Here is a 27,795-nt window from a genome sequence, read left to right as displayed (position 1 = left end):
AAAACCGGCCTCCCCATCCTGGGAAGCGCTCAGAGCAATGACCTCCACCATCTGCCTGGCAGACAGCCTCTAAGGGGGTCCCGCCTGGGCCCCCACCGCGCCCTGCCTGCACACTTGAGAAGAAGGCAATGCCTCCTTGACTGCAGGACACTTGTTTGGGCTTCAAGGAGGTGGTGGCAGTGTCTCTGTGATGTCCCCAGGGGATGCACTGGCTGTGGGCAGCTGACTGCTGCTCCTGACCCACCCTTGGCCACTGCTCTGAAGCTGCCCAGACTGGGCAGGCCCCGACACAGCCCAGTGAGCCCAGGTGTGAGGTCACAACTGGCCTCCCTTCAAGTTCATCTACACAAAGGGGCACTGCCCAGACGTCCGGGCTGAGTGAGCCCCAAGTCTGGGGGAAGGTGCCGCTGATGCAGTGAGGCGGAGCAGAAGCAGCTGCCTCTGAGAGCCGGGGTGACAGAGCCTAGACACAGTGTCAAGAGCATGAGGCCAGCACTTGAGGGGCCCACAGAGCGGGACACAGAGGAGTGGAGTGAGCACAGGGCCCTGGGCTCCTGCTGTGCTGAGCTAGAGACCACAGAGTTGGCCACAGAGACCACAGAAGAGGGCGGGGCTTGATGTGGATAGGGCTCTCATGAAGATATTCTTCCAACACACCAAACCTCTGCTCTCCTCTGTGGCGGGAACCCACCAGTGGATGGGCAATCCCCCTTCTACCTCCAGAAGAACCAACACCTCCACAGCCAACATGTCTGACCGCCGTCAACATGATCCAGAGACAGAAGCAGATATGGAAGCAGAGATGACAATATGACCACCTGAGGAAAAGCACTCCTAGACTTGGGATCCGCACACTGCTGTGCCATGGGCCTAAGCCTGGTTCTGCAGGTAGTTTGCTGGGACACAACTAAACGAGTAAGCTGACACAGGCCAGTGTGATGCTGGGACCCCTGCCTTGAGTTCATGGGCACAAGGCCTGGGGCTCCCACACAGGGACGGTCAGTAACCCAGCAACCCGCTGGGGACTGAGAGCCTGATGTCCACGGGAATGTGTGGACTTTCAGGCAAAAGGCCCCATTCACCTCTCCTTAACCTGCCCAGCTCAGGGCACAGGCCTCCTGCTGAGAGAAGGTCCCTTTGGAGTGGTCCTGGCCTAGACCCCACGCAACCTCTGGGTGGGGTGCCCAGGGCAGGGACAAGAATGGGAGGGTGCAAACAGGAAGGGAAACAGGAAGAGACCTCAAGAAGCTCCACATGCTTGTTACCAAAATCTGTAATAGTCATGGTTCCCCAGAGAAACAGAATCAAGAGGACATGGAGATACATATATATACATGTATACATCCTATCTAATAAAGAGGGAATATGCAAATTGACGGTCACACCATCACAAAGATGGCGGTGCCAATAGCCACAAGATGGCGGCGCCCAGTCCCCTCAGCCCCGCGTGAGTCCCCCTGTCCATTCAGCCCCGCTGAGGGGGTGGCAGGCACGCAGTGCGGCCGGACCCATCCTCAGCACCCCAGCTGCCCAGGGCTGGCCTGAGGCTCAGGTAACCAGGGCCGCCCGAGGCTTACGCTGCCGGCAGTGGCAGCAGCAGAGGTGTGATGGGGCATCGCCTTCCCCTGATCGCTGGGTCGCCTCCCGCCCCTGAGGGCTCCCGGACTGTGAGAGGGGGCAGACCAGGCCAAGAGACCCCCCCTCCAGTGCATGAATTTTCATGCACCGGGCCTCTAGTGTGTGTGTGTGTGTGTGTATACACACACACACACACACACACACATATACACATATACACACATGTACACACACATATACACTGAGTGGCCATATTATTATGACCACCTGACGTTTGTAGGCAAATTAGCTATAATTTTGCACTGAAGTCGCTAGAGGGCCAGACCATTATAAACAGGGAAGCAGGTTGTTTACCACGACAGTAGAAGTGATTTTTTTCTGAAGATATGGGTAAACAACGTGATTTAACAGCCTTTGAACATGGGATATATATATATATGTGTGTGTGTATAAATATACATATATATGTGTGTGTATGTGTGTGTATGTATATATATATACACACACACACACACATACACACACACACACATACATACATATATATACACTGAGTGGCCAGATTATTATGACCACCCCATCAGTACTTCGTTGGGCCACCTTTTGCCTTCAATACTGCAGCGATTCTTCTTGGCATTGACTCCACGAGGTGTTGAAAGGTGATGCGAGGAATCTGACACCATGCCTGATGAATAGCACTGTCCAGTTCTGTGAGATTTGATGGTTGTGGAACCAGCTGCCTTTTAACTTCGTCCCACAAATGCTCAATTGGATTGAGATCTGGTGATTGTGGGGGCCACCTAAGCAAGGTAAAGTCTCCCTCATGTTCTTGAAACCACTCCTGCACAATACGAGCACCGTGGCATAGCCCATTGTCTTGTTGGGAGAAGCCATCTCCATTGGGATATGCCAGCAACATGATAGGATGAAGTTGATCAGCAATGATACTTAGGTATGTTGTGCTATTCAGACGTTGTTCCACACGAATTAAAGGGCCCAAATCATGCCAGGAAAACATGCCCCAAACCATAACACTGCCCCCACCAGCTTGAAGGGTTGTACTCATGCATGTGGGGTGCATGCTTTCATGCTGTTTCCGCCAAATTCTCACTCTGCCATCTGCATGATGCAACTGGAAACATGATTCATCGGACCACATGACTTTTTTCCAATGCTCGACTGTCCAATCCTTGTGTTCCTGTGCGAATTGGAGATGTTTTATCTTGGTAACTGCAGACAGCAAAGGTGTTAGAACAGGCCTTCGGCTTCCATATCCTATACGATGCAGTGTACGGCTAATTTGCCTACAAATGTCAGGTGGTCATAATAATCTGGCCACTCAGTGTATACATATACATGAGCTCCAATGCCCAAGGGCAGGAGATGGATGTCCTGGATCAAGAAGGGACAAAACTCTGCCTTTTGTACCATTTGGGACCCAACAGACTGGACCATGCCACCCACATCGGGACGCGTCCACTGAATCAAATGCTGGTCTCTTCCAGAACCAGCCTCAGACATGCCCAAAAATGATGCTTCACCAGCTGGGCTCCCTCAGTCCACAGACTTAACCACCACGCAGGCATGGGCTCCCCTGCAACAACGCTCCACTCCACGGCTGTGGTCGAAAGCATCCATTAACATGTGCAACCTGAGTAAAATGTTCTTCACAAGACCAGGCTGAGGGCCAATGTGGCGCGCAGGGGTCAGCACTCTGTCCTCACCTGGCACCCACCTCACAGACCCTAGCACCCAGCAGCCAGGAGAGCAGGTATGAGCACCGTGGTGCTTGTGGCCCGGTGCCTGGCTGAGTCAGGCAGGTCCCTCCCCTTCACTGAGCCTGGCTGTAAACTGGGCCATCTGTGTGGCATGCCCAGCCCAGTGCTGAGGCAGCTGAAAGGAGCTGGTCCACAGGTGAGACAGGCCATGTCAAGCCCAGTTAGGAGGTGTGCCACGGCTGGAAAAGCAACCTGCGAGTTCTGCCCCTGAACCCATGTGGGCAGTGGCCTCACTGCCCAGCAAGAGAACAGTGTGGGCATCTCTGCAACGAGCACTGGTCTCTGCTCACAGAAGCTGACTGATCTGAGTGCTGCAGGAGACTGAGGAGGGCCTCCTGGCCCCGGCAGGGAGCCATGCCTGCGGTCTGGCATCTGAAGCAGCAGGCACGTCATAGGCCAAGCCAGGAGCGCTGACTTCAGCATTCCCACAAGGAAGACAGGAATCCTTACAGGAAGTTGGCATTTGGGATTCTCAGCTCCTTTGTTGCTCTCAGCCCATTCATGGGCTGACCCAGCCTCACTCACAACCAGCAGGTCCCACTTCTCTCTTAAAGGGCCACCAGCCTACGCCTGGTAAGGGCAGTCCAGAAATTCCTGAGCTCTGCCAGCTGCCCATCTTACCTTCTGCTGAGCTCCTTGCCTGATCTTCAACTGCTCCTGGGACCAGGGGCCAGGAGGCTCATGACATCTTTCTGTGCACACACATCTTCCTATGCAGGCCTGAAGGAGCTTTGCCCGACCTTACCAGGTGGCTGGCAGCCCCTTTAGCCCCTTACCAGCAGCACCGACCGCATGCTTGGCCTCAGATGGGTGCCACTGGTGCAAAGACACCAGACACTGTCAGGCCCCAGGACCCAACTCTGTCCCAGCTGAGACCCCAAAGCCTGGGATCCTGGGGAATCAAATGACCAGAATCACAGTGTTAATGTAAGAAACATTCAAACCTGTGAGGAATTTTTGTGAGTTTACTTGAGTCAAACTGTCAACAAATGCCGGGAACCACAGCGGACTGAGATAATGCTCCGGAGAACGGCATTTTTGCACCTTGTTTTATACATTGCAATCAAAAGAGAAGACTGACATAAGAGGATTACATGAAATCCATTGGTGATAGATTAGGGAGGCGGAAGAAAGCGGAGTAGGGAAACCTCTGGGGCTGGATAAAAAGCGAAATGATAGACACACACTTCTCTTACTTAGGTGGGTGCAGGGTAGTTAACAGACAACAATTAACTAAGTAACAATGAGAGGATTTGTGTCTGCTTTGAGGGGTTTGGAAAGAAAAATTACTTTGACATTCCAACGATATGTGATCGTAGATGCAAAAAGACAATAGGCTCAGTTAACATAAAGACTGACCTTTGTCAGGGAAGATACTGACCTAGGACATGACTACCCACCATAAACTCCTTTTAGTTCAAAAATTTTAATTTCAGACCATTCTTTGTAGTTACCTTAGGTCTCTGAGTTTGCAAGGCCACCACACAGGCCTTCCCTGAGCTCGTCAGGTTAGCAGGTGGCCCCTTTTTTCCATCATTGCCACCTTGGCTCACCAATGGTATTGATTATTGATCAAAGACCATCGGCACCACAGCCTCTCTATCTGCAACCAAAGTGAAGAGCCCCTGAATTGTGAGGTCCCCTCTCCCAGTTCTCAGAGCAAGTGTGCACCACCTTGGGCAGACACTGGCCTTGGGCTGAGCTGGGCCAACAGGCAGCTGGAGCTCAGGGAGAGAGGGCAGTCACCATCTGCTGGCACATGTGCCCCCTGGCCCTGCTGCCAGCCCCACCTAACCGGCTGAAGATATAATTCACTGCTTCTGCCCTGAGGGAGGGAAAATCAAGCTCCATGCTAGCCCACCACACTCTGTGCTCAACAGATACTGGTGGACTAACGGATTTCCCACAAAGCCACAGGGCTTCATCACTTACCAGAGTCAGAGGGGGATTTGGCAACTCTGAGGACATGGTACATGGGGGCCACACTCAGACGTTTCTGTGTCGCCAACTCCCTCTGCAAGGGCCTGTCAGCCTTGCAAAACCCCATTTCCACTCACCAAACCCAAAAGGGGGCTCAGTCCAGTAAAGGTTATGACATTACTATTAGAGAAAGATGTTACAGCATTAGGAGACTAAAGTCTTTGTCAAAAGTTGATTAAACCTATCAACACTGCATTTGCTGGCCCAAACAGCTTAGTAAAAAATACATAGTAATGGCAGACATGCAAAAATGTTTGACTGAGGATCTGGCATTTAGCAATCATTCCCCACCACAACACAGAGAAGACAGCAGCAGGATGAAGGACACAACCTTCTTCTCAAGGCAGCTTTTCCCTAAGGAAATGGAATCACAAGGGGATGAAACAACATCACAGTAAAATAAAAAGGGAAGAAAGTACACACTGTTGTGCACCCACCAGAGTAGAACAAAATAAAAATATGTATTTACAAATTTTCTGTACATCTAAAACTGCCCTATAAAAAAGCTAAAAAGATATTGGCAAGCACCTAAACACATGAAAATTGATCTCTTCAATAATGTCTGTATCAGAGAGGGCGGACAGAACAACACAACAGGAAACTATAAAAAAATAGAACGGAGGAATCACTCCAAAGAGGTGCTGAGGGCGGGCTGCACTAAAAATACACAGTAAAGGTAAAGAAAGGCAGACACTGAACAAAGAAACGAGGCGCACACCTCCCAAAGGGAAAGTGACACAACACAAAAGAAAAAAGAAAAAGCAACCAAGCTAGTATATTTTCTCAACCCAGCAATGATGTTATCCAGCACCCGTCACTAAGCAAGGACCAGCAGGCCCGGCTTCCTCCCACACCCCAGGCTGGCAGGCACTGGCTGTGGCAGGACCAGGGCTGGGACTCAGGGCTTCTCGGCCTCCTGTCACATCCCCTCCCAGCAGGAGACAGGAGGGGAGGGGCGGAAGGATGTCCTGGTCAGCATAGGCTCAATCCAGCTGGACCAGGTACACGAGCTCCACAAATCCTTCAAAGGAAGGCTCCTCAACGCCATGCTGACTGAGCAGGCGAGACCTCAGCAAACAGAAGTAATGTCCATCTTGAGAATCATTATCATGCCCCAGGAGCACAAAACCAGTGGCACCCATTCAATTCAACTTAAACAGTATTGATTAGGCACTGGCTAGGGGTCAGGCTAGGCCGAGCACAGTTAGTCCCCCATGCACAAGGGGCGGAGGGGAGCCGCGACAGCAATGGGCAGAACAGCAGTGAGATGCCCTCTGTACTGGGATGGACTCATGGGGACTTGGCGCACTCCTCCCTCCACTGAAGCGTTAGAAAGCACAGGCCATAAAAAGAGCGTTTATCGCTATCGTCACTCTACCCACACAGATTTAAAATGACAGCAAATATTAACAAAGAACAGAATGCACTAATAAACAATGGACAAGCACTGGTGTCACTCCCCTTAAAAGGCTGAGGCAAGAAAATCTCCCACCACACTTTATAGAGACCAGAGAGAGGATAAATTAATTCCATATTGTTTACAGGTGATGATTTCAACTTCAAAGAGATCATTTAGAGACCTTCAATCCCCCCAAATTAAATTTGGTTAGGAATACATAATAAAAAAAACAGCAATTACGTTTATAATATCAAAATCATTACCACTTGACTATCACTTCAACTAGAAACATGGGACTTAGTAAAAAAAAAATGATAAATACTCTAATAAGAAAGGCTGAACCCAGTCATTCCATGGAGCTCACGTGACATGGGCCGCACAGCTGTACGGTGAAGAAAACTGCCTGCATCCTCTGGGACTACTTCACAGTCACAGTAATTTATCGGGTCCATTTAGCAAGCACAAAGACTCTCCCCTCATCTCCACTAAAAAACGTAAAGATATAATTCACATACTCTAACATTCATCCTTTTAAAAAATATTTTTATTGACTTCAGAGAGGAAGGAAGAGGAAGAGAGATAGAAATATCAATGATGAGAAAGAATCATTGATCAGCTGCCTCCTGCACACCCCCTACTGGGGATCGAGCCCGCAACCCCAGGTTTGTGCCCTGACCGAGAATCGAACCATGACCTCCTGGTTCACAAGTCAACACTCAACTACTGAGCCATGCGGCTGGGCTAACATTCACCCTTTTAATATGTACAATTCAGTGGGTTTTAGTAAATTCGTAAGTTTGTGTAACCATCACCACTATGCAATTGCACATTTTCATCACCCTAGAAAGACCTGAGCCATCACCGGTCACTCCCCAGCTCCCCTCCTACAGATCCTAAGAACCACCAATGTGTTTTCTGTTTCTATGGCTTCTCTCACTGAACTTGATTTCAAGGTTCACCCATGTGTACCAGTGAGACAGGCTGAGCTTTTCTCAAACGATGGGAATGCCCTGCAGTTATTTTCTTAAGCCTCTCCTGGATATGCTTCAAGTTTCTTTTCAAGCACTCACTCCCCAAAGAGCTGCCCGCCCACCTGCGCCCACTGCGACCTGCCCTGTTCTGTGCCTGTGTGAAGAACCCAGGCCGGGATAAGTCCGATCCAGCAGCAGTTCAGGGAGCCATTTTCTTTTAAGTTTTTATTTATTGATTTGTTTGTTTGTTTGTTTTAGAGAGAGAGTGGAAGGGGAATGGGAGGAGGGGCGGAGAGAGAGAGGTACTGTTCTGCTTATTTATGCATTCATTGGTTGATTCTAGTATGTACCCTGACTATAGATGGAACCTGCAACCTTGGCGTATTGGAGACGACGCTCTAACTAACCAAGCTATCGGGCCAGGGCCAGGGCCAGGGCTCCATAATCTTCACTAGTGACTGCTCCCTTGATGCACCAAGCTCCCTTTCTTCTTCCCTCTACCTTGTTTTCAGTAAACCTCTTCTTTTGAATCTGTTTCATCTCCTCTTGATTTCTATCTTGAGGGGGCAAGAACCCCTTCACCAGAGACACCAGCACTTCTCTTATTGCCAAACACTATCCTGTTATATGAATGGACCACACTGCATTTATTCATTCATCTGTTAATGGACATACAGGTGGTTTCCACTTTGGGGCAGTTATGAATATTTCCGTTGTAACTTATGTATATGTTTTTGTGTAAACACATGTTTTTAATTCCTTTAGGCATATACATAGGAGTAAACAGATGGGACTTGTTAACTCTATGTTTAACACTTTTAAAAAATATATATTTTATTGATTTTTTTACAGAAAGGAAGGAAGAGGGATAGAGAGCTAGAAACATCGATGAGAGAGAAACATTGATCAGCTGCCTCCTGCACACCCCCCACTGGGGATGTGCCCACACAACCAAGGTACATGCCCTTGACTGGAATTGAACCCGGGACCCTTGAGTCCGCAGGCTGACGCTCTATCCACTGAGCCAAACCGGTCAGGGCTATGTTTAACACTTTGAGGAACTGCCAGACTATTTGCCAAAGCAGCTGCACCATTTTTTCATTCCACCAGCAAAGTGTGAATTTTGATTTCTCTACATCCTCACTAACATTGATATTGTCTGTCTTCTGATTTTAGCCATCCTAATGGGTGTGAGATCTCCTCCCATTAAAAGTCTATATATATAACAGCCTAAGCAACCAAAAGACTGGTCGACCAGTCTCTATGACACCAGGGGGCAGACGATCAATGCAGGAGCTGCCCCCTGGTGGTCAATGCGCTCCCACAGCCAACCCCCTATCAGCCCCGATGGCCGGCCAACCCCCTATCAGCCCCGATCAAGGGGCCGGCTGGCCCCCTCAATCAGCCCAGGTTGCCGGCCAGGCCGAGGGACCCCATCCGTGCATGAATTCGTGCACCAGGCCTCTAGTAAATTAATATTAGTAACAATAATAGCTATTACTCTCATAATTCTCTGTAAACATATTATTTCACTTAATGCCTACTAGCATATCAAAGTTTTCAGGAGAAATGACATTCCCATTTTATGAACAAAGAAACCAAGGCTCCAAGAGGCCAAGGCCACCCTAACCGGTTTGGCTCAGTGGATAGAGTGTCAGCCTGCGGACTGAAGGGTCCCAGGTTCTATTCCGGTCAAGGGCATGTACCTTGGTTGCGGGCACATCCCCAGTAGGAGGTGTGCAGGAGGCAGCTGATCGATGTCTCTCTCTCATCGATGTTTCTAACTCTCTATCTCTCTCCCTTCCTCTCTGTAAAAAAAATCAATATCTATATCCAGAGTAAACAAAGAACTCTGACACGTCAATAAGGAAAAGGCAGACACCCCACAGAAACACTGGCCAAGGCTCTTCACAAGCGCCTCCAAATGGGGAAATGCAAATCAGCAGCAGGCCAACAAGGAAGACAAGATCAGAAAGGCTAGAATTTAACACAGAAAGTGCCCCTTTGGGTGGGGAGGATGGTAAGAACCAGGAATACCCACACTGCTAGTGCAACCACCCTGGAAATTGCCTATCCTCCACTCACCAGACAGCCCAGCCCGTGCCATCCACACGCATGCGTACAGTGGTACAGAGGCCAACAGCTCAAACCTGGGGAGGGAAGCATGGTGAGTGCACAAGAGCCCTACCAGCAACGAACGTCAACAATCTGCAAATTCAGGCAACAGCACCTCATGACACAAAACACTGAGTGAACACACAAAACCTGTGGATGGGACTGCTGCGCAGGGATAGGGAACCTTCTTTCTGCCAGGGGCCATCTGGATATTTATAACATCATTTGCGGCCATACGGAATTATCAACTTAAACATTAGCCTGTTCTATCTGGTCAAACATTTAATTAACTCGCCCCTAATGCCTTGGCAGGGTCAGACCAAATGATTTCACGGGCCACACGTACCCCACCCCTGGCCTACAGTAAGTCAAAAATAGGGAAATTCAGAGCCAGAATCATTCATTACCCCTGGACAAAAGCCAACGTGCCCCCAGGCTGGATATACCCCAGGGAGCCAATCCCTCCTCACTAAGGAGACAGAGGCACCAGAGACCAGATGAAAGATCAACTTCCATAAACGCACTTCAGCAAAAACCTGCTACAAGAACGCAAGGTCCCGTCAGGAAGGGGGACGAGAAACAAGCTGCAGTCCCCCGGGCCACTGCGCCCCAGCACCCAGCCACAAAGCCTTGCTGGCAGCTGGACAGAACCAAGGGAAGCCCCTACAGCAAGTATGTCAAACTCTGTGGCCCACAACGAATGTTTTTGCAGCCCAGACAATATAATGGTATGTAAGAAATGGTTTAATAAAAATTTTGTAACTTAATTTTTAGAATATCCTGTTATACATAATTATTAATAACGAACTACAACGTTTGCTAATGACTGGTTACTATAATTGTGTTGCATTCATTTCCCTCATGTGCCTTACGCGCAGGTGCACCATTTCTCTCCACTAACACTAGCAGCGAATATTTTAGCAGCGGATGGCCATGTCATTAGTCTTGGACTGACTTGTTTGGTGTGCGCAACAGGAAACATTTCGCGTTTGGAGAACCAGAAAAATAGGTTTATTTGCTTTACGCTTATTTATTTGTGAAGTTATTCAGTGTCTGGTAAGCTAATGTTCAAGAAAAAATTTTAATTTTTATTAAAATGTTCTATTATTTTATGTAAACGATGACTCATTTATTTCAGCCCTTTGTAATCAGCATGTCTCTATCGAAAAAAAACCTACGTTTCTATGAAAATGGAAGCTTTTGTTTTTTTGTGGCCACATAAACTTAAACGGTGTTTATTTGGCCCTTGGTAGCCTTTGAGTTTGACATGCTTGCCCTGCAGACACCTGAGCAGACAACCATGAGGGGGGCTCTCGACCGCAATCAACGGGGAGGCACCCAGGGAGGCCACCCTAAGGCCCCATGGAAAGTTCCGAGGCACCCAGAAACAAAGTGGCTCAGCAGGGGCAGCTCAGCTCTCTGCCCCCAGGCTCCCACCAGGCCCTCTGCACCCTCCCAGCTCTGAGGGGTCAAGGGAGATGGAACAGCTGGGAGAGGCCGTGGAGGGTGGGCACTAGCCCATGCCTACGCACTTCACAGTCTGTGTTAACGGGAGCCTATTAGCTTCTCTCTTGGGAGGGATCTCCTTTCACAAGTAAGAAACTGAACTCTGAGAACAAACAACTCCACATCTTTTCCCAATGGAACCACCACAAAGACAGGAAAGAAGCAGAAGAGGTTGAAAGGCAAAACCAGGATCAGGACCCACAGCCCCACTGCTCAGCTGCCTGAGCCTCAGAATCACCCAGGGAGGCGGAAACAACCGTTCCAGGTGCAGGCACACCCGCCAGCCGGCCCTTCCCAGCCTTGGGGTCTGGGCCTGGAGTCTGGAATGTGCTGCTAGGCCAGGCCTGCTTCGTGGATTTATGGAGATTCTCTCCCTCCTGGCACTCAACCCCTCCCCAGGTGCTGGGTAACTGACGTGGCAGAGAAGAGGCTGGCCTTTTTGCCAGGGAACCGGGGGGCTGTCAGTGTGTCCATTCTGGACATGGGGAGATGGGCCTACCTCACAGGAATTGCCAAAAAAGGTGAGAGCTCAGAACTTCACGCCTGGGTGTTCACGTAGCTGTGATCCTGAGCGCCAGACATGGGAACCCCGAGGTCCCCCAGAAGGAGTTGCTAGTGACTCGGCACGGTGCTCACAGAAAATCAACCACCAACATGGGCAACTCCATGCCTCTGAGGAGCCAGATACAAAAGCCACCTGGGAACAGCCATCAGCACAGATGTCTAGAACAGAGTCTGACCATACAGCGAGGTTGCAGGGCCCCTGGGCGGGGAGGGACTAGAAGGCACATGAGGATGACCCTCACCAGGGGGCACCCACAGGAGCCCAACAACCTGCGTCTTCCTATCAGGGAATTATTCCCCATTTTAAAATGAGAGCTGCTGACAAGACAGAATCATCTGGGCAGCAGCCAGAGTCACTCCAGAGCATCTGTCCCTGGAGGTGAGAGGCCCTGACAGTGCCCGAGCTGGAAGAGGTGCTCGCTCCACCTCACAGAGAGAACCCCACATTCCGACAGGCGGTGGCTGGGTCTCCTGGGCAAATAGGGACGGGCCAGCAGGGGCTGCAGGAGCAGCTTCCTGGAGCCTCTGGGAGGGAAACCACTGGGGGTGGGAGGGGTGTCCAAGCTCCCACATAAGACACAACCTTCTGGAGGGCTACAAACTGTGTGAGTCCCCACTGGGTCCCCATCAGGCCACATCTCAGAGCCAGGAGGTCACCAGGGGGCCAGAGGGTCTGCCCCGGGGGAAGCAGGAACAGGGCTTCCCCCGAGGGCTACCCAGGGACCTTCCCTGCAGACCTCCCTCAGTCTAATGCCTCCTGAGGGCTGGCACTCTACCATTTGAGTTCACAAACACAGACTGGGGCTTGGGGGAGGCAAGGCCTGACACCCAGATACACAGTGCGGGCCAGGATGGCCTCTTACACGGAAGGAACGCAAGCACCTGGGCACCCCGTGCCAGGCACTGAGAACCCACACCTGGCAAGTGACAGGTGCTCAGCAAATACCTGTAGATGAACTGGGGGTCAGGGAGGACATGGGGACACTGCGGGGGCGGGGGGGGGCCCCACACCACAAGTGGGTGGATGGGAACACCGGCTCCAGGGCATAGACAGTGCCTCCCCAGGTCTGCTGGGAAGGCTGAGGGGCTGCAGGGTCGGGGGGAGAGGTGCTGCAGGCGTCTCCTCTTTACTGCTCCCCCTAGCCAGCAGGGACAAAGCCCCAGGGACTCAGAGGCAGAACAGCCCCCAGCCTCACCCCTCTACCTGGGTGTATCCTCGGCTCACGCACACCTCCAGAGACTTCTCTAGGTCCAGCCCAGGGCAGGGGTGGTCGTGACCTCGCAGGGAGATGCAGACACAGAGGTGGGCCCTCCTAACAGCACGTATTCAGGGACGGGGCACCTTCCTGGACCCCAATGCAGACAAATGCAGAGTGACATTCCACAACATGGGCAGGAAGCCTTCAGATCCAAAAGTCAGCTGGAGGGACAGGATGGGGCTCCCAAACTCATCTCCCCACTGGGGTCCCTTTGGAAGCATGAACACTCCCGCCTCCCTCGACCACCCATGTCCCATCCTGAGACTCATCACGGACTCCTGAAAGCTCACCAGGTGATCCTGGCCTGCAGAAAATGCCGCCGTATCACACTGGCTTTGCAGGTGCTTGCACTGGAACCTAAGTCAGCCGAGAACCACACAGAGCCAGGTGCTCATGGACCTGCCAACCCACCGAAAGGGACACCCATGGCCACCCAACGAGATACTTCAGCTCACCACCCTCAGCCTGCTCACCCCATCCCCTCCCACCTGGCTGAGAAGCTCCAAGAAGGACCCCCAGACCCACTCCCTCCTCCCTTGCTCTGAGGGCATGCCTTGAGCAGACAGGTGTGGTGGGTATGGCACTGAGCCCCTGGGCATGTTTGGAGGCAGCTTGGGAAGGCGTGGCTGTGTCCCCAAGGAGACAGAGAGTGCCATCGCACTTGATCGTCACAACAGCAGGCAAAGTAGAAACGTTCACCACTCCCATTTCATAGGCAAACAAACCGAGGCTCAATGAGGTCAGATGATTTGCCTGGTTGGCACCATAGGACTTCTCACTCCAAAAAGTTTTCCTCTTCCCAGAGCTGGGGTGTCCCAGGAGGGGTGGAATGTGCTGGAGAAAGAGTGGGTCAAGGATGGAGCTGGACCCCAAGAAGGCCCAAAAGGCTCACCTAGCAGGTGGGCAGGGAGGAACCTGGGAAGGCTGCTCCGGCACTTGCAGGAGAGGGCAAGTTCCTCCTGGAAATGGGGGGCAGGCTAGAGGCTGGGCACACCGGCACACCCTACCTGGCGGACAGCCCTCACCCATCAGACCAGTGTGCCGAGAATCCACAGCCATCCGAGTCCTAACAGGGTCACGTGTCTGATGTCTATCCTCTCCATTGGCCTGCCCTCCCCACTGTGTGGCTTCCAGCCTCAGTTTCCCTTCAGAGCACTTACATGCTGGCTGAGGGAACCAAAGACTGGGCTGTGACAGTTATCACACACCACTCGCCATGTGTGTCCCATCTGCCCACGTCCATCCCATCGTCTACTGCACCCCAGCTGCCTGGGGCAGCGTCCAAGCACTAAGCTGCTTTGAGAAAACTGGCATCCACTCTTGGGCAGGAGAGATTTAGGCAGAATTGGGTGCTATTCAGAGAAGATTACACCCTAATTGCCTCAGTGGCAGCAGACAGGCTTCTGGCCAGCTGAGCCCCGGGGCTGGTGGCAGGCTCCACAGACCCTGGCTCTTCCACTCAGGGACACAGAGGCCAATCCAAGGGCCTGGGGACAAGCCACCATCTTCCTCAGCAGCTGGCTGTCTGACAAAACCTCCATTCAATGGCCTGCAGTCAGGGCAGGAGGGACAGCTGTCCAGCTCCATTTGTCCCAGGCCTGAGGATGGCTAGGACAGGGCAGCCAGGACTGTGCGGGCTGGGAGCCCCAGGATAGCAGCCCGGTTGGAGTGGCCAGGCTTTTTCACTTCACCTCTAACCTCAGTGCATTTTAGGAAGGGACACTCAGCAAGCTTCAAGGGAGTGCCCAGAGACTGTAATTCAGGCCATGTCCCTGTAATGAGTTCTGCAGCCTGCCTCGGGGCAGGCGTGGAGCCCAAGGAGAAGTGGGGTGGCTGTGATGCTCACAGGTCCCTCCAGGGGCTCCAGTAGGTGGATGGACCTGTCAACAGCTGCAGCCAGGGTGAAAGAAAAGTCTCAGGGACCAAGTGGGCCCCACGTCTGGCATTCTGTCATAGTCACCCTTGCAGGGTCAGTCCCAGGTGCCTCAGGGACAAAGATCACCTGACATCAGGGGCTCCCAGACCTCGAGGAAATGAGGACCCTGACATGAAAAGAGAGGAGAAACAGGCTCAGGGAGAGACAGCCCGGACCCTGAGCTAAAGCCAGGTATCTAGTCTCCCAGCCTCAACCCTCCACCCCGAACACCTGCAAGTTGAACACCTGCAAGTTGCCCGGAGGGGCAAGGCCTGCAGACCCTTCCTGTGCCACACCTGTCTGCCTCCAGGGTCAAATGCAAAGGCAGTGCGTTAAGCAGCTTGCTAGTGGTGTCCCCGGAGGAAAGTCAGCCCAAACAGAAGTCCTGTGCCCAGCTTACAGACACGGAGGAGAGAGAGAAGCCTCACACTTGTCCTCTGTTGAGAATCTGACCAACTATTCTGGTGATTTTTCTTTCCTTCTTTTTTTTAAAAATCCTCACCCGAGGATATATTTTTATTGACTTTTTTAGAGAGAAGGAAGAGGGAGAGAGAGGAACATCGGCTGCCCCTGATGTGCACACCCTGACCGATAATCGAACCCGCAACCTTTTGGTGTATGAGATGATACTCCAGCCAACTCAGCCACTCAGCCAGGGCATGATTTTTCTTTTTAACCATTTGCATTCTACTACTTTTCCTCAAGACAAGAGAAAAAATTTTTTAAAAGGAGCCATCATCAATTGATGGTGACCAGGACCGACCCTGCAGTCTGGGGCAGTAGACCCAGTCGGGTGTGCAGTCACACAACCAACACCACAGGGCTGAAGAGAAAGCATCGCCAGTGACGCAGAAAAAAGACAGAAACCCAATAAAACTAGTAACACACAATCAGGAGCAGGGCTACGGCAAAAGGACAATCACACAGATCAATGGGACAGAAAATGGGATCGGGGCCAGGAGGAGACCCACATATACAGCCAACTAATTGTTTATAAAGGAGCAAAAGCAATTTCATTGAGAAAGTATAGTCTCTGCAATAAATGGTACTAGCCACACACATGCAAAAAAACCGAATCTAGACACAGATCTTAAACCTTTCACAAAAACTACTTGAAATGAACCACAGAACTAAATGTGAAATACAAAACTATGTCTAAATAAAAACACAGGCAAAAATCTATGTGACCTTGGGCTTGGTGATTAAAATTGTACCACTGGAAGCATGATCTGCAAAATGGCATTAAATTAAAAACTACTCTGTAAACAACACTGTTAAAGGAATGAAAAGACAAGCCAAGAATTACTTGCAAAGTAAAACTTATGCCCTAACAAACATGTGCACTGGATGCTTACAGCAATTTTCTTAATAATGCCCCAAACTGGAGGCAACCAAGATGCCCGGTCTGAAAGGATAAACAAACTATGTGATACATCGAGACCAGGGTTGGGGGACGTCCAGCCCCGAAATCATTTGGTCTGGCCCTGCCAAGGCATGAGGGGTGAGTTAATTAAATGTTTGACCAAATATAGCAGGCTAATTTTTTTAAGTTGATAACTTTATATGGCCAGGATATATTATAAATATCCAAATGGCCCTTGACAGAAAAAAGGGCCCCTAGTACTGATCAAGACAATGAAATATTATTCTGTGATTGAAAAAAAAATGGCTATAAAGCCCTAGCTGGTATGGCTCAGTGGATAGAGCATCGGCCTGCAAACTGGATTCGATGCTCCTGGGGGGTCCTGGGTTTGATTCCAGTCAAGGGCACATGCCTTGGTTGTGGGCTCTATCCCCAGTGGCGGGTGTGCAGAAGGCAGCTGATCAATGATTCTCTCTCATCATTGATGTTTCTATCTCTCTCTCCCTCTCCCTTCCTCTCTGAAATAAATAAATATATATATATTAAAGGAAAAAAAAGGCTATCAAATCACATAACAACACAGATGAATCTTAAACACATATTGCTAAGTGAAAGAAGCCAGTCTGAAAAGGCTATGTACTGCATGATTCCAATGATGTGATATTCTGGAAAGAGCAAAACTGTGGAGACAGTAAAAGATCAGCAGTTGTCAGGGGTTTGTGGAGGGAGGGTGTTGCATAGGTGAAGCACAGGAGATTATATATATACTAGAGGCCCGGTGCACAAAAATTTGTGCACTCAGGGTAGGGTGTCCCTCAGCTCAGCCTGTGCCCTCTTGCAGTCTGGGACCTCTCGGGGGTGACCACTTGCTTGCTTAGGCCTGCTCCCCGGGGGATTGGGCCTAAGATGGCAATCAGACATCCCTCTGGCAGCCCGGCAACCCTTGGGGGAATGCCCACTTGCCAGCAGGGAGCAGACCTAAGCTGCAGTCGGGCATCCTTAGCGCTGCTGAGGAGGCAGGAGAGGCTCCCACCACCACCGCTGTACTGGCAGTCATCAGCCTGGCTTGTGGCTGAGCAGAGCTCACCCATGTGGGAACGACTGACCACCAGAGGTCAGCTCCTGCATTAAGCGTCTGCCCCCTGGTGTTCAGTGTGTGTCATAGTGACCAGTCATTCCCAGTCCTTCTGCTGTTAGGGTCAGTTTGCATATTACCCTTTTACTCTATAGGATAGAGGCCTGGTGCACAGGTGGGGGCCAGCTGGTTTGCCCTGAAGGGTGTCCCGGATCAGAGTGGGGGTCCCGCTTGGGTGCCTGGCCAGCCTCGATGACGGGCTGATGGCTGTTTGCAGCTGGTCACACCCCCTTCAGGGTGGGGGTCCCCACTGGGGTGCCTGGCCAGTCTGGGTGAGGGGCTGAGGGCCGTTTTCAGGCTGGCAGGCGACTGAAGCTCCCAGCCTTTTTTTTTTCCTTCTTTTTTATTCTGGGATTTATTTACCTTCTATAGCTATCATTGGAGCTGAGAGCCGGCTCCAGCTCTGAGGCTGTGGCTGGCTGAAAGCAGGTATCTGGGTTTGTTTAACTTCTATAATTGAAACTCTGCTGCCATCACTGGCGCTCTAAGCTCTGAGCCTGCTGGCACCTGAAAGCAGGTTTCTGGGGTTAGTTTAGCTTCTATAATTGCAACATTGTTGCATCTGGAGCTCAGAGCTGGGCTGCGGCAGGCGGGGAACCTTGGCTTCCTCCGTCACTGGAGCAAGCAAGCCTCATGTTCGCTTCAGCTGCATGGCTGTCGGCCGCCATCTTGGTTGGCAGTTAATTTGCATATCTCACTGATTAGCCAATGGGAAGGGTAGCGAAGTTACGGTTAATTACCATGTTTCTCTATTATTAGATAGGATACACACACACACACATATTGACTTCAGAGAGGAAGGGAGAAGGAGAGAGAGAGATAGAAACATCAATGATGACAGAGAATCATTGATCGGCTGCCTCCTGCACACCCCCTACTGGGGGGGTCAAGCCCACAACCCAGGCAAGTGCCCTTGACCAGAAATGAACCTGGGACCCTTCAGTCCGCAGGCCAACACTCTATCCACTGAGCAAAACCAGCCAGGGCAGAAAATTTTTTTAAGGTAACAAAACAATTCTGTGCGATACTTTAATGGTAGACAAATGACACTGCATCTGTCAAAACGCAGATGATGTTACAGCCCAAAGAGTAGGTGCAACCTTTTTAAAAGTCACTTAGGAGGTCAGTGGATCCCAGGATGAAATGTTGAATGTGGTAAAATAATCACACTGTATTACAGATGGATAAAACCACTTCACTGAAGGGAATGGGGCATAGAGTGCTACATAAGTAACTTATTAGGAAATAAGTAGAGTGTGTGAGACCAAAGCAAAGGGAGCTGCACATACGACTCTAGTCTAGTTGGTAAACTGTTCCCCAAGGGGGTTCAGGTCAGCAGTTGGAACAGCACTGTGAGGTGTGCAGGAACAGAATGGTTGCGGCACTATGGCCAGGGGGAGACTCAGGGCTGGAGACATGAGGATGAGCTCAGGTCAGCTTCATACACACACAGGTGGGTACATCTACAAGTGTTCACAGACATGTGCAGAGGACACACATCTACCCCCAGGCTGTCGGCTGAGGGCCCGGAAGCAATGACCCTCCCAGCTACTTGGAGCTGATCCAGGACGGGGCAGGGATGTAAAGGAGGAGCCCGGAGCACCTTGCTGTGCTGGAAAGTAAGGAGGTGCTGAGAAAGGAAGGGAGAGAGGGAGGAAGAGGGGGAATCACCACAGGCATCTCAAAGGGGCACAGGAGCCAAATGAAAGAGCTTTCAAGGACCAAATCAGAAACAAGTTGAGCAACCAAGTAAAGCAGCATTGGATTTTAACAAATATAAACATCCATGAGCCCACACCGATATGAATGAATGGATGAATAAAGAAAGAGACAGGGCTCCCATGCAGAAAAATTCCAAATAATGTCCAAGGATGCCCTCCAGGAGGAGTGCCGGCGCACAGTTTGGAACGGGGAAAGGACCTTTCCGGCGCAGACACTGACAAACACCTCAGCCAGGCGTCCAGGCCACCCTCGCCAGGAAGTCACTGACCCTGACCGGATGGATGCGGGGAGGTGACACTGCACCTCTGTGTCTTCCTCCCCTGACCCATAACCCTATTCCAATTACAAGAAAAATATCAGACAAATCCTAAACGAGGGACATTCAACACAACACCTGACCAGTCCTCCTCCCAACTGTCTAAGTCACCAAAAACAACAAAAGTCTGAGAAACTTTCACAACCAAGAAGAACCTGAGGAGATAGGACAACTGTCCTGTGGGATCATGGACGGGTCCTGGAGTAGGAAAAGAACAGCAGATAAAAACTAAGGCTATCTACACAAATGTGAACTTCAGTGAAGAAAGAGGCATGGCCGCTGGCTAACCACGCTCCGGGAAGATGCTGGTGGCAGGAGGACCTCTCTGCTAGCTTCACAACTGCTCTGTAAGTCTCAAAGTTTTCTAAAGGAGCTTCATGTTAAAAATCAACTGGAAAAGGCAGCACAGTGTAGCATGTGTTAAACAATTTAAAAAGACACAAATGCTGCAACACTCATGGCACTGTATCCTGACAAGGCCGCGTGCCGGGGCCGAGGCGTCTCGGGGGGAGTGGGCCTTCTGAAAGGGATGCAAAGTTGCACCAGATCTGGGTGGGTGGGTCACTGGGTCAGGTTCTATGCTCACCTGGTGTGTTCTGGGGACAAAAATCACACATAAACAAATGCTAAAATCTCATTATGCTCACACTGTTCCCTCAAATATCATCCACTCTGGAACAAATTGGCACTTTTCTTTTTTTTAAATCCTCACCTGAAGATATTTCTCCATTGATTTTTAGAGAGAGTGGGAGAGAGAAAGACAGAGAGAAACATCGATGTGAGAGAAACACATCGATTGGTTGCCTCCTGCACAAGCCCCGACCAGGGCCCAGGCCGGGAATGAACCTGCAACCGAGGTCCATGCCCTTGATCGGAATCGAACCCAGGACCCTTCAGTCCACAGGCCGATGCCTATTCACTGAGCCAAACTGGCTAGGGCACAATTGGCACTTTCTAAACAAGTGTTACAGCAGAACTGAGTGCTTCACGGAAGAAGATATAAATCAACCCCCCCAAACACCATTTCTCCCTCAGAACACTGACCACAAGGATAAGGGCCACCACAGGTGCTGGTGAGAATGCAGACTGGCCCCGAGGCTGCTCGGAGCTTGCCCTCCCAGAAGGGGTGGAACATTCGCAGCCCCAGCATCTGCACCAGGTAACATGGTGACTGATGGCAGGCGAGGCTTTGGGTCAGGACTGTAGGCAGTCTTCCTGGCACACCCCCTTCCAGGGGCCAGTGTCCATCTGACCACCCAGATCACATTTTACAGCTCTCAGGGAATCAATCACTCCGGCTGCTGGGACAATTTGGACCCTGCAGCAAGTGCAGGATGGGGGGTGAGGGGCAAGAAGGGAGGCGAGAGCCCAGGCAATCCCAGGCAGCAAACCACAGGAGCCTGCAGAATGGGGTCACGGTCCCCGCTATGCCATCATTGAGAGGGAAGCTGGCCCACTACCAGGGCTTCAGGGACACACTGGCCGAAACCGAGGCCCTGGGAGGGCACCGCTCAGGGTCACATCAAGCATTGCTAGCACACAGCATGGGCTGTCACCCTCACTCTTTGGGCCCCAGCATCCCCTCCTGTGGAATGAAGATAAGAGCCTCCCTCCTGGTTCAAAGAGAGCTGGCAGCTCTCAGCATCACAGTCAGAATAAACCCAATGGGTGACCAAGGGCCCCTGCAGGCACAAGTAGGTGCCATAAGGCTGGTGTCCTGACTAGATGCGGGATGACAACCCAGCAACCCAAGAACCAGGCCACATATCAACTGAAGGCATCATTATGGCCAACTCTTTTAAAAAGAGAAAGTTAAGAAAAGATAAGAGTGTGTGTCAGTCCTGAATGGAGCTGGGAGAGCAGCTCTAGGTTTCCAACAGGGAGGCAGGAGGGGCGACTGCCAAACAGGCTCACGAGGCTCTGTCCATAAAGCAGCAAGGCCTTCTGCATGGAGTAGACCCGGATGCAAACAGAACAACTGCAAAGCTGCCTTTATGAGCCAAAAATGGGGAATCCAAACGATGACCGGATAGGAGACAGCATTAAGGAATCATTATTAATTCTGTCAGGTGTGAAAATTCACCTACGGTTATCCTATATAATAAAAGGGTAATATGCAAATTGACCCTAACAGTGGAATGACCGGTCACTATGACACTCACTGACCACCGGGGGACAGACGCTCAATGCAGGAGCTGCCCCCTGGTGGTCAGTGCACTCCCACAGGGGGAGCTCTGCTCAGCCACAAGCCGGGCTCACGGCTGTAAGTGCAGCACCTCCTCAGCAGCGCTAAGGATGTCTGACGGCGGCTTGGGCCCACCTAAGCCACAGTCGGACATCCCCCAAGGGCTCCCAGGTTGCCAGAGGGATGTCTGACTGCCAGCTTAGGCCCAATCCCCCCGGGAAGTCCCAGACCTCGAAGGGTGTAGGCCGGGCTGAGGGACCTCCCCGGAGTGCATGAATTTTTGTGTACCGGGCCTCTAGTGTTTTATAAAAAAAATAGTTACTTTCTCAGCACAACACACCATGTACTTACAGAGGAAGTGAGGCAAAGAGATGGCAGAGAGACACATTCCCTCTGCTCTGGTTATACTTACAACTTCCCCTAAAGAAGGTGTAAGCATTATGAGGGAAGCAATGGAGAAAACTGTCTTTAAAAAAGCAAATCTGTGAAATACAAACCACACAATTATTTTGCATGATACAACAGACTCAAAGTGCACAGTGCCTTCTGAACTATGGAAACTCCTGTCTTTATCCACTTGAATGAAACCTGCTTTTCTGCAACTCTGTGCCTTTTTAAAAATGACTGTTGCAAATGCTCAGTCCACCTCCCATGGCAGAGCCCAGTGGGCTGGCAGGGTTTAATGCCCAGGACAGCAGCTGGACACAGGGCCTGGGAGGGCCTCATGTGTCAGAGCCTGCAGGGTCGGGCCAGCCCTGGCCATGGGACCTCTTCACCTCACTATCTAAGAAGAAACCAAATCTTTCTTTACCCCCAATATGTGTAGTGGCCCTTCACCCAGAGTCCTGATTTGGCGAAGGTCTAAGGGGTGACTGCCCCAAACTGATGAGGGGAAGCTGACCTCCTTCGCAGGAAGTGATGAGGGGGCGCGGCAGGAGCCCATGCTAGTCTGGCCGTGGCTCTGTCCCAGGCAGCTGCTCAGGCCCAGGGAGCCTCAGCCACCAACCCCCTACCCGCCACCCCCGCAGGCTCAGGTGCACCAACCCATGCAGTGACCTGCACCCTTGCGACCCATCCTGGCTCCAGTGGGCAGAGCTGCTCGTCGAGGGCCACACAGCTAAGGGCCCAGCAGGATCCAACCCGTCCTGGAGCCAGTGTGAAAACCACAGCCCCGTGCAGCACAGGCAGCACCTCCTCGCCTCCCAGGCAAAAGCCACCTTTGCGCCACAGGCTCCTGGTCCCAGGCCTGGCCACCTGCTGCCCTTCCTGTAGGAAAGCAGCTCCATCAGTGCGCCAGTCTTGAGTCCAAGGCCATACCTGGGGACGTTGAGGCGCACAGCTGCTCCCCCCAGGCCGGCAGATGGAAGCAGCGCAGGTGCCGCGGCAGTCAGTCTCGGCGCTTTTAAAAGTGAGGGAGCCCCAAGAGGGATTCACAAACCCCTGCCCGACACACCCTCTGCTTGTGGGACAGCAGGGAGTGTCAGCAGTACAGCCTCAGTAAGCCCTGGAGTCGCAGCCTTTGGACATCTGTAGCTGCCTCTCCTGGCTGGGGACCAGCAGGGCCACACCAGCACCTCAGGGTTCCCCAGTCCCCCCAAGTCATGCCTCTTCATGCCAACAGCAGAATGCACACCCAGCTCCGGCTCCAAAAGCACTTGGCCTCTCCCTGTGCTCCAGCCCCAAGGACTCTGCTCCGAGGACCAGGGCACCCTCAGTGGGCGGGAGAGCCCTCCAGGCTTCAGCCAAAGCAGGGCTCTTCCTGCCCAAGGCAGACACTGAGGGCAGAGGCCTCCAGTCACCCTGCCCTCCTCAGCAGGTGCCTGCCCTTTCGAGACAGGCTGCCTGGGCTCCTAGCCTTGAGCAAAACACGCCTTCTCTGCACCTGCCTCAGTTTCCCCATCTGTACAATGGCTATAAGAAGGTGGTAACCCAAGGGCTGGTATAAGTCAGTGGGGTCTCGGGAGGCTACGACAGGAGCAGCTCAGCTGCAGGGGTGAGACTAAGTGGCAGCGCTCACCCACCCCATCTGGCTGTGACTTCTGCAAACACATGGGTTGGGGAATCGGTGCCAAGGACCCCTTCCTACGTAGTTTGAGCTGCTGAGCCTTCCTTAGTCACTCGCACCCATTCTACCTCAGTCTCCCCATCCTCTGCAAGAGATTATGAAAGGGAGGGAAGGGAGCAAAGGGGACAGAGTAGCTGCTCTCATCAGCTCTGCCCCAATCCTCCTGGCTGCTGAGCCTGCAGGACAGGAGGGATGACGGATGAGTGTTGGGAGCTGGGCTCAGGCAAGTCCAGAGGGGGTGGCAGAGGAGGCTCAGAAGCACCCGGCAGTGAGGGCAGCACAGGCTGGGCCAGCTGGAGGCCCCAGGTAGCAGGCTTGGGCTGCCCTCTGGGAGATGCAGTGGGGACGCTACAGATCACACCAAGCCAAGGAGCAGAGTTGGTGGCTGTGGGAACAGCAGGGAGGGGATCTGGGTCTGAGAGGTGGAGGGAAGGAGCTGACCAGCAAGTGTAAGCACTTCCTGTGTGCCGGATAGGCATTATGCCCAGTTTATGAGACGCCAGAGCTCACCAAACTGCACCCCCTGCTTCCCCAAGATGTATGTATATCACACAGTCAAGATCCTGAGGTGGCAGAGAGGGTGTCCAGACCTGTCTTCTCACTCTCCCTGGGAGCCAAGAGATGGTGGGGCTGACACTGCATCAGGAACCTGCCCCTGGCCTGAGGCATGCCTTCTCACCCTCCACCCCCGCCCCGCCCCACCCACCCCACCCACCCCCTGGTGAGGACCACCTACTTCTGGCACTTACCTAACCCTACCGGACAGGAGTTCCCACCCAACGCCTGCACCCTTAAAGCTGCAGCTGAGGACACAGTGCCTGCACCCCACCAGACAGCTTCCCTCCCTCAAACATGGTATTACCTACAAATGTTGGACAGGAGTACAGGAAATTCTGTTTGCAGTATAATTTGTTAGTAATTGAATCCACTTTAGTTCAATGAAGTTTTAAAATAATTAAGATAGTTCACTTCTCTACAGGAGAAAAAAATGGGCCCAACAAATTCAGGGTGGGGCAAAAATAGGTTTACAGCTGTTCACATGAAAAATAATACAATACTAATAATAATACAAGATTAAACTGTTTTACATACTCACAACTGTAAACCTACTTTTGCCCCACTCAGTATTATCTACTTAAATGTTGATTTTTAAAATAAGAGTCAGTGTTTCCAAGTATGAAATGGGCACAAAATAAATAGGTTGACAAGAGCCTGTACTGGTACAGGTATGAGTGAACTGGTGCAAGCTTTCTGGCAACATCTCCTGAACAGACTCATCTTCCTCCAGCTTCTGCCAGAACTTCCCACCGGCAATGGGGGAAACTGAAGTCAGGGCAACAGAGCGATATGTCCAAGGCCATGTGGTCAGTGCACGCAGGAGCCAGGTGACAACAAGCAAACAGGCACCTGAAGGACACTGTGGAACTGACCCACCTTCCAGACACACCCACTAAACGGAGCCAAGATTCTTGCATTGGCCAAAATGTTTGTCCACAATGCAAAAGAGCTAACAAATGAAAGGTCCCTGAGTGGAAAGCAGTTCTCGCTGCAGTCATGGGTCCAGCCCTTCTTACAGGGTCACGAAGGCAAGCTTGTGAGCACAAGAGGGGGACTGTGAGTATTGTGGGGGTGAGCCCCATCCAGGGAGACCCTGGGTGCACCCCTCCGACCCCCAAATGGAACCCTTGTTGGAGGGGCCACATGTTACTCGTCTTGAAAATCCAGTGCCAGCCAAGCCTGGCTCAAAGGAGCCCCAATACTCGCTGACAGATGTCAGTACCTGGGGTGAGTGAGCGGCCACCTGCCTTCCCGCCCGCCCGTGTCAGTCGTTTACTGATGCTAACCTGGGCACCTACTCTGCCAGGCATGGCTTCCTTTATTCTCTCCTCCCCACCTTCACAAGAGCACTCTACTGGACTCCCCAGTGAGGCAGGGAGGCTCTGACCAGTCCAGGCACTCGTCTCAGGCCACTAGGAGTGTTGGTGCCAGGAGGTGGGGGATGGGGGAAGCAGCTGGCATGGTGGATCCCAAGATCAAGGGCCAAGAGCCCGCCAGGACAGGGGGAGTGTCAGGTGGGGAAGGGGCACCCTGTCGGGGAAACTGACACCATGCCCCGTCTTTTCAAATATAAGACCCTCCTCACAAGCCTTATGGGTGGGCCATGCTGCAGAGAGGAAGCCAAGGCCCCGTCCTCCCCGCTCCCGCACAGGCTGGGGAGAAGCTGGCGTTTAAGTCACTAGCACACTTCCCGCAGGGCTGCCCGAGGACCTGACTCCTCACCCCGGAGGGAAAATCCATGACACACGCCCAGAGCGGCCCGTCCCGTCGGCAGGGAGAGCCGGGAGCGCGCCCACACAGGAGGTGGCGGAAGAAGCTGGCTTCCAGGGCAGTGGGGGGAATGGTGGGAGAGCTGACTGCGGGGACAGGCCCCCGACACAGGCCGCGACGGCCGCAGGCCAGGCCACCTGCCCCGGCACCAGCCCTGCCGAAGGCAGCTGCCCCGCCTGGGAAGGGTGATGCAGGGCCGGGCTTTTCTCGGCGCTCATCCCTCGCCCACACCCTCCCCCAACCCGGGAGGCCGAGCACCGCAGGAAAACACAACCCACCGTCCCCAGGCCCGCCACCAGGCGCAGGCCGGCCGCGCACGCACCCCTGGCGCCCGGGGCGGCCCGGCGAGGGGTCAGCTCAGGGCGGGGTGGGGAGCCGGGCGGGGGCGCCTCACCTCCTTGAGCTGCTCCATCTCGCCGCGGATGGCCTCGTAATCCACCTCGAGCTCCTCGAACTGCAGCTTGAGCTGGTGCTTCTCCTCGAGCACCGCCAGCCCGTACTCGGCCGCCTGGATCTTCTCGCGCGTGGTCTCGGCCAGCTCGTGCGACAGCCGCTTCACCTCGGCGCGCAGCCACTCGGGCTGCGCCTCCATCACCAGCCGCGCGTACTCCTCCTCCTCGGACGGCGCCGACATGGTGGCCGCGGGCCGGCTCACGCTGCTGCCACCGGGCTCACACCCGGCTCCCGTCCGCTGGCCACCGCCCAGCCCGACGGCGCCCGGGCCGCCGCACAGCCGCAGTGCGCTCCCCGCCGCGCGGGGCGATGTGGGTGCCGTAGTCCCGCCCGCGCGACCGCCAAGCCCGTGTGGACACGAGCCCGCCCGCCCCGGCCCTTGATTGGCCGGCGGGCGCCGCGGCCCCTCCCAATCCCTTCGCCGCGGCCGCCGCCGCCCGGGATATTCTGGGCGCCGTAGTCCCGCCCGCTCGCCGCCTACCAGGACCGTCAGGCCCGCGCCTGCCCGCCCCCGGCCGTGATTGGCCCGCGAGGCCGCCGTCGCAGAGCCGGAAGTGTGCTGTTCTCCTGCCCGCTCCCAGGCCAGGCCTCAGCCCCACCCTCTGCGGGACCCGGGCTCCGAAGCGGCGGGAGGGGCGCGTCCCGACGTGCCCGCGGTTAGCCTGGGACGCCCGGGAGCTGCGCCAGTTCTGGCCGCGCAGCCTGGCCCTCGTGTCGCGGCTGGTGCCCCTTCGTGATCGCCACCTGTGAGCCGCCGCGGAAACCTGCCGACACCCTCCTCCGTTTCTTTAACCACCGTTTTCGGACTAATGGCCCCACACTGTTTCTTCACTATTGCCGCCATTCCTTCTCCACCCATGGCTTTGCATTCTAGAGAAAAGATTTCATTCATTAGCATTATGTTCTTACTAGAGGCCTGGTGCACGAAATGCGTGCACTGGGGGGAGGTCCCCCGTCCTGGATTGGGAGAGCCCAGGCCAGGTGGAGGGACCCCACCATCTGGCTCAGTCCCAGAGATGCAGAACCCCAGCAGCAAGCTCACCTGCCGGTGGAGTGTCTGCCCCCTGGTGGTCAGTGCAGGCCATAGCGGGCAGCCTTAGCATATCATTAGCAAATTATGCTTTGATTGGTTGAACGGGTGATCGGACACTTAGCATATTAGG

At 53.0% G+C, this 27,795-nt stretch overlaps 1 protein-coding gene across 1 annotated transcript in view; it reads right to left on the bottom strand.

Annotated features, from left to right (window-relative positions):
- The window catches only part of BICD2 (BICD cargo adaptor 2), a 59,212-nt gene extending 32,315 nt beyond the window's left edge, over positions 1-26,897 (bottom strand). The window contains 1 exon segment of the mRNA XM_070400948.1: positions 26,574-26,897. Coding sequence (XP_070257049.1) covers positions 26,574-26,813 — 240 coding nt within the window. The 5' untranslated portion in view covers positions 26,814-26,897.
- Between the last annotated feature and the right edge of the window lie 898 nt (positions 26,898-27,795).

The sequence above is a fragment of the Myotis yumanensis genome, unplaced genomic scaffold (genome assembly GCF_028538775.1).
Source record: "Myotis yumanensis isolate MYYU_CA2020_CCGP unplaced genomic scaffold, mMyoYum1.0.hap1 SCAF_21, whole genome shotgun sequence".
Taxonomy (NCBI): domain Eukaryota; kingdom Metazoa; phylum Chordata; class Mammalia; order Chiroptera; family Vespertilionidae; genus Myotis; species Myotis yumanensis.
The sequence above is the reverse complement of the archived record's forward strand: the minus strand, read 5'-3'. Positions and strand labels throughout refer to the sequence as shown.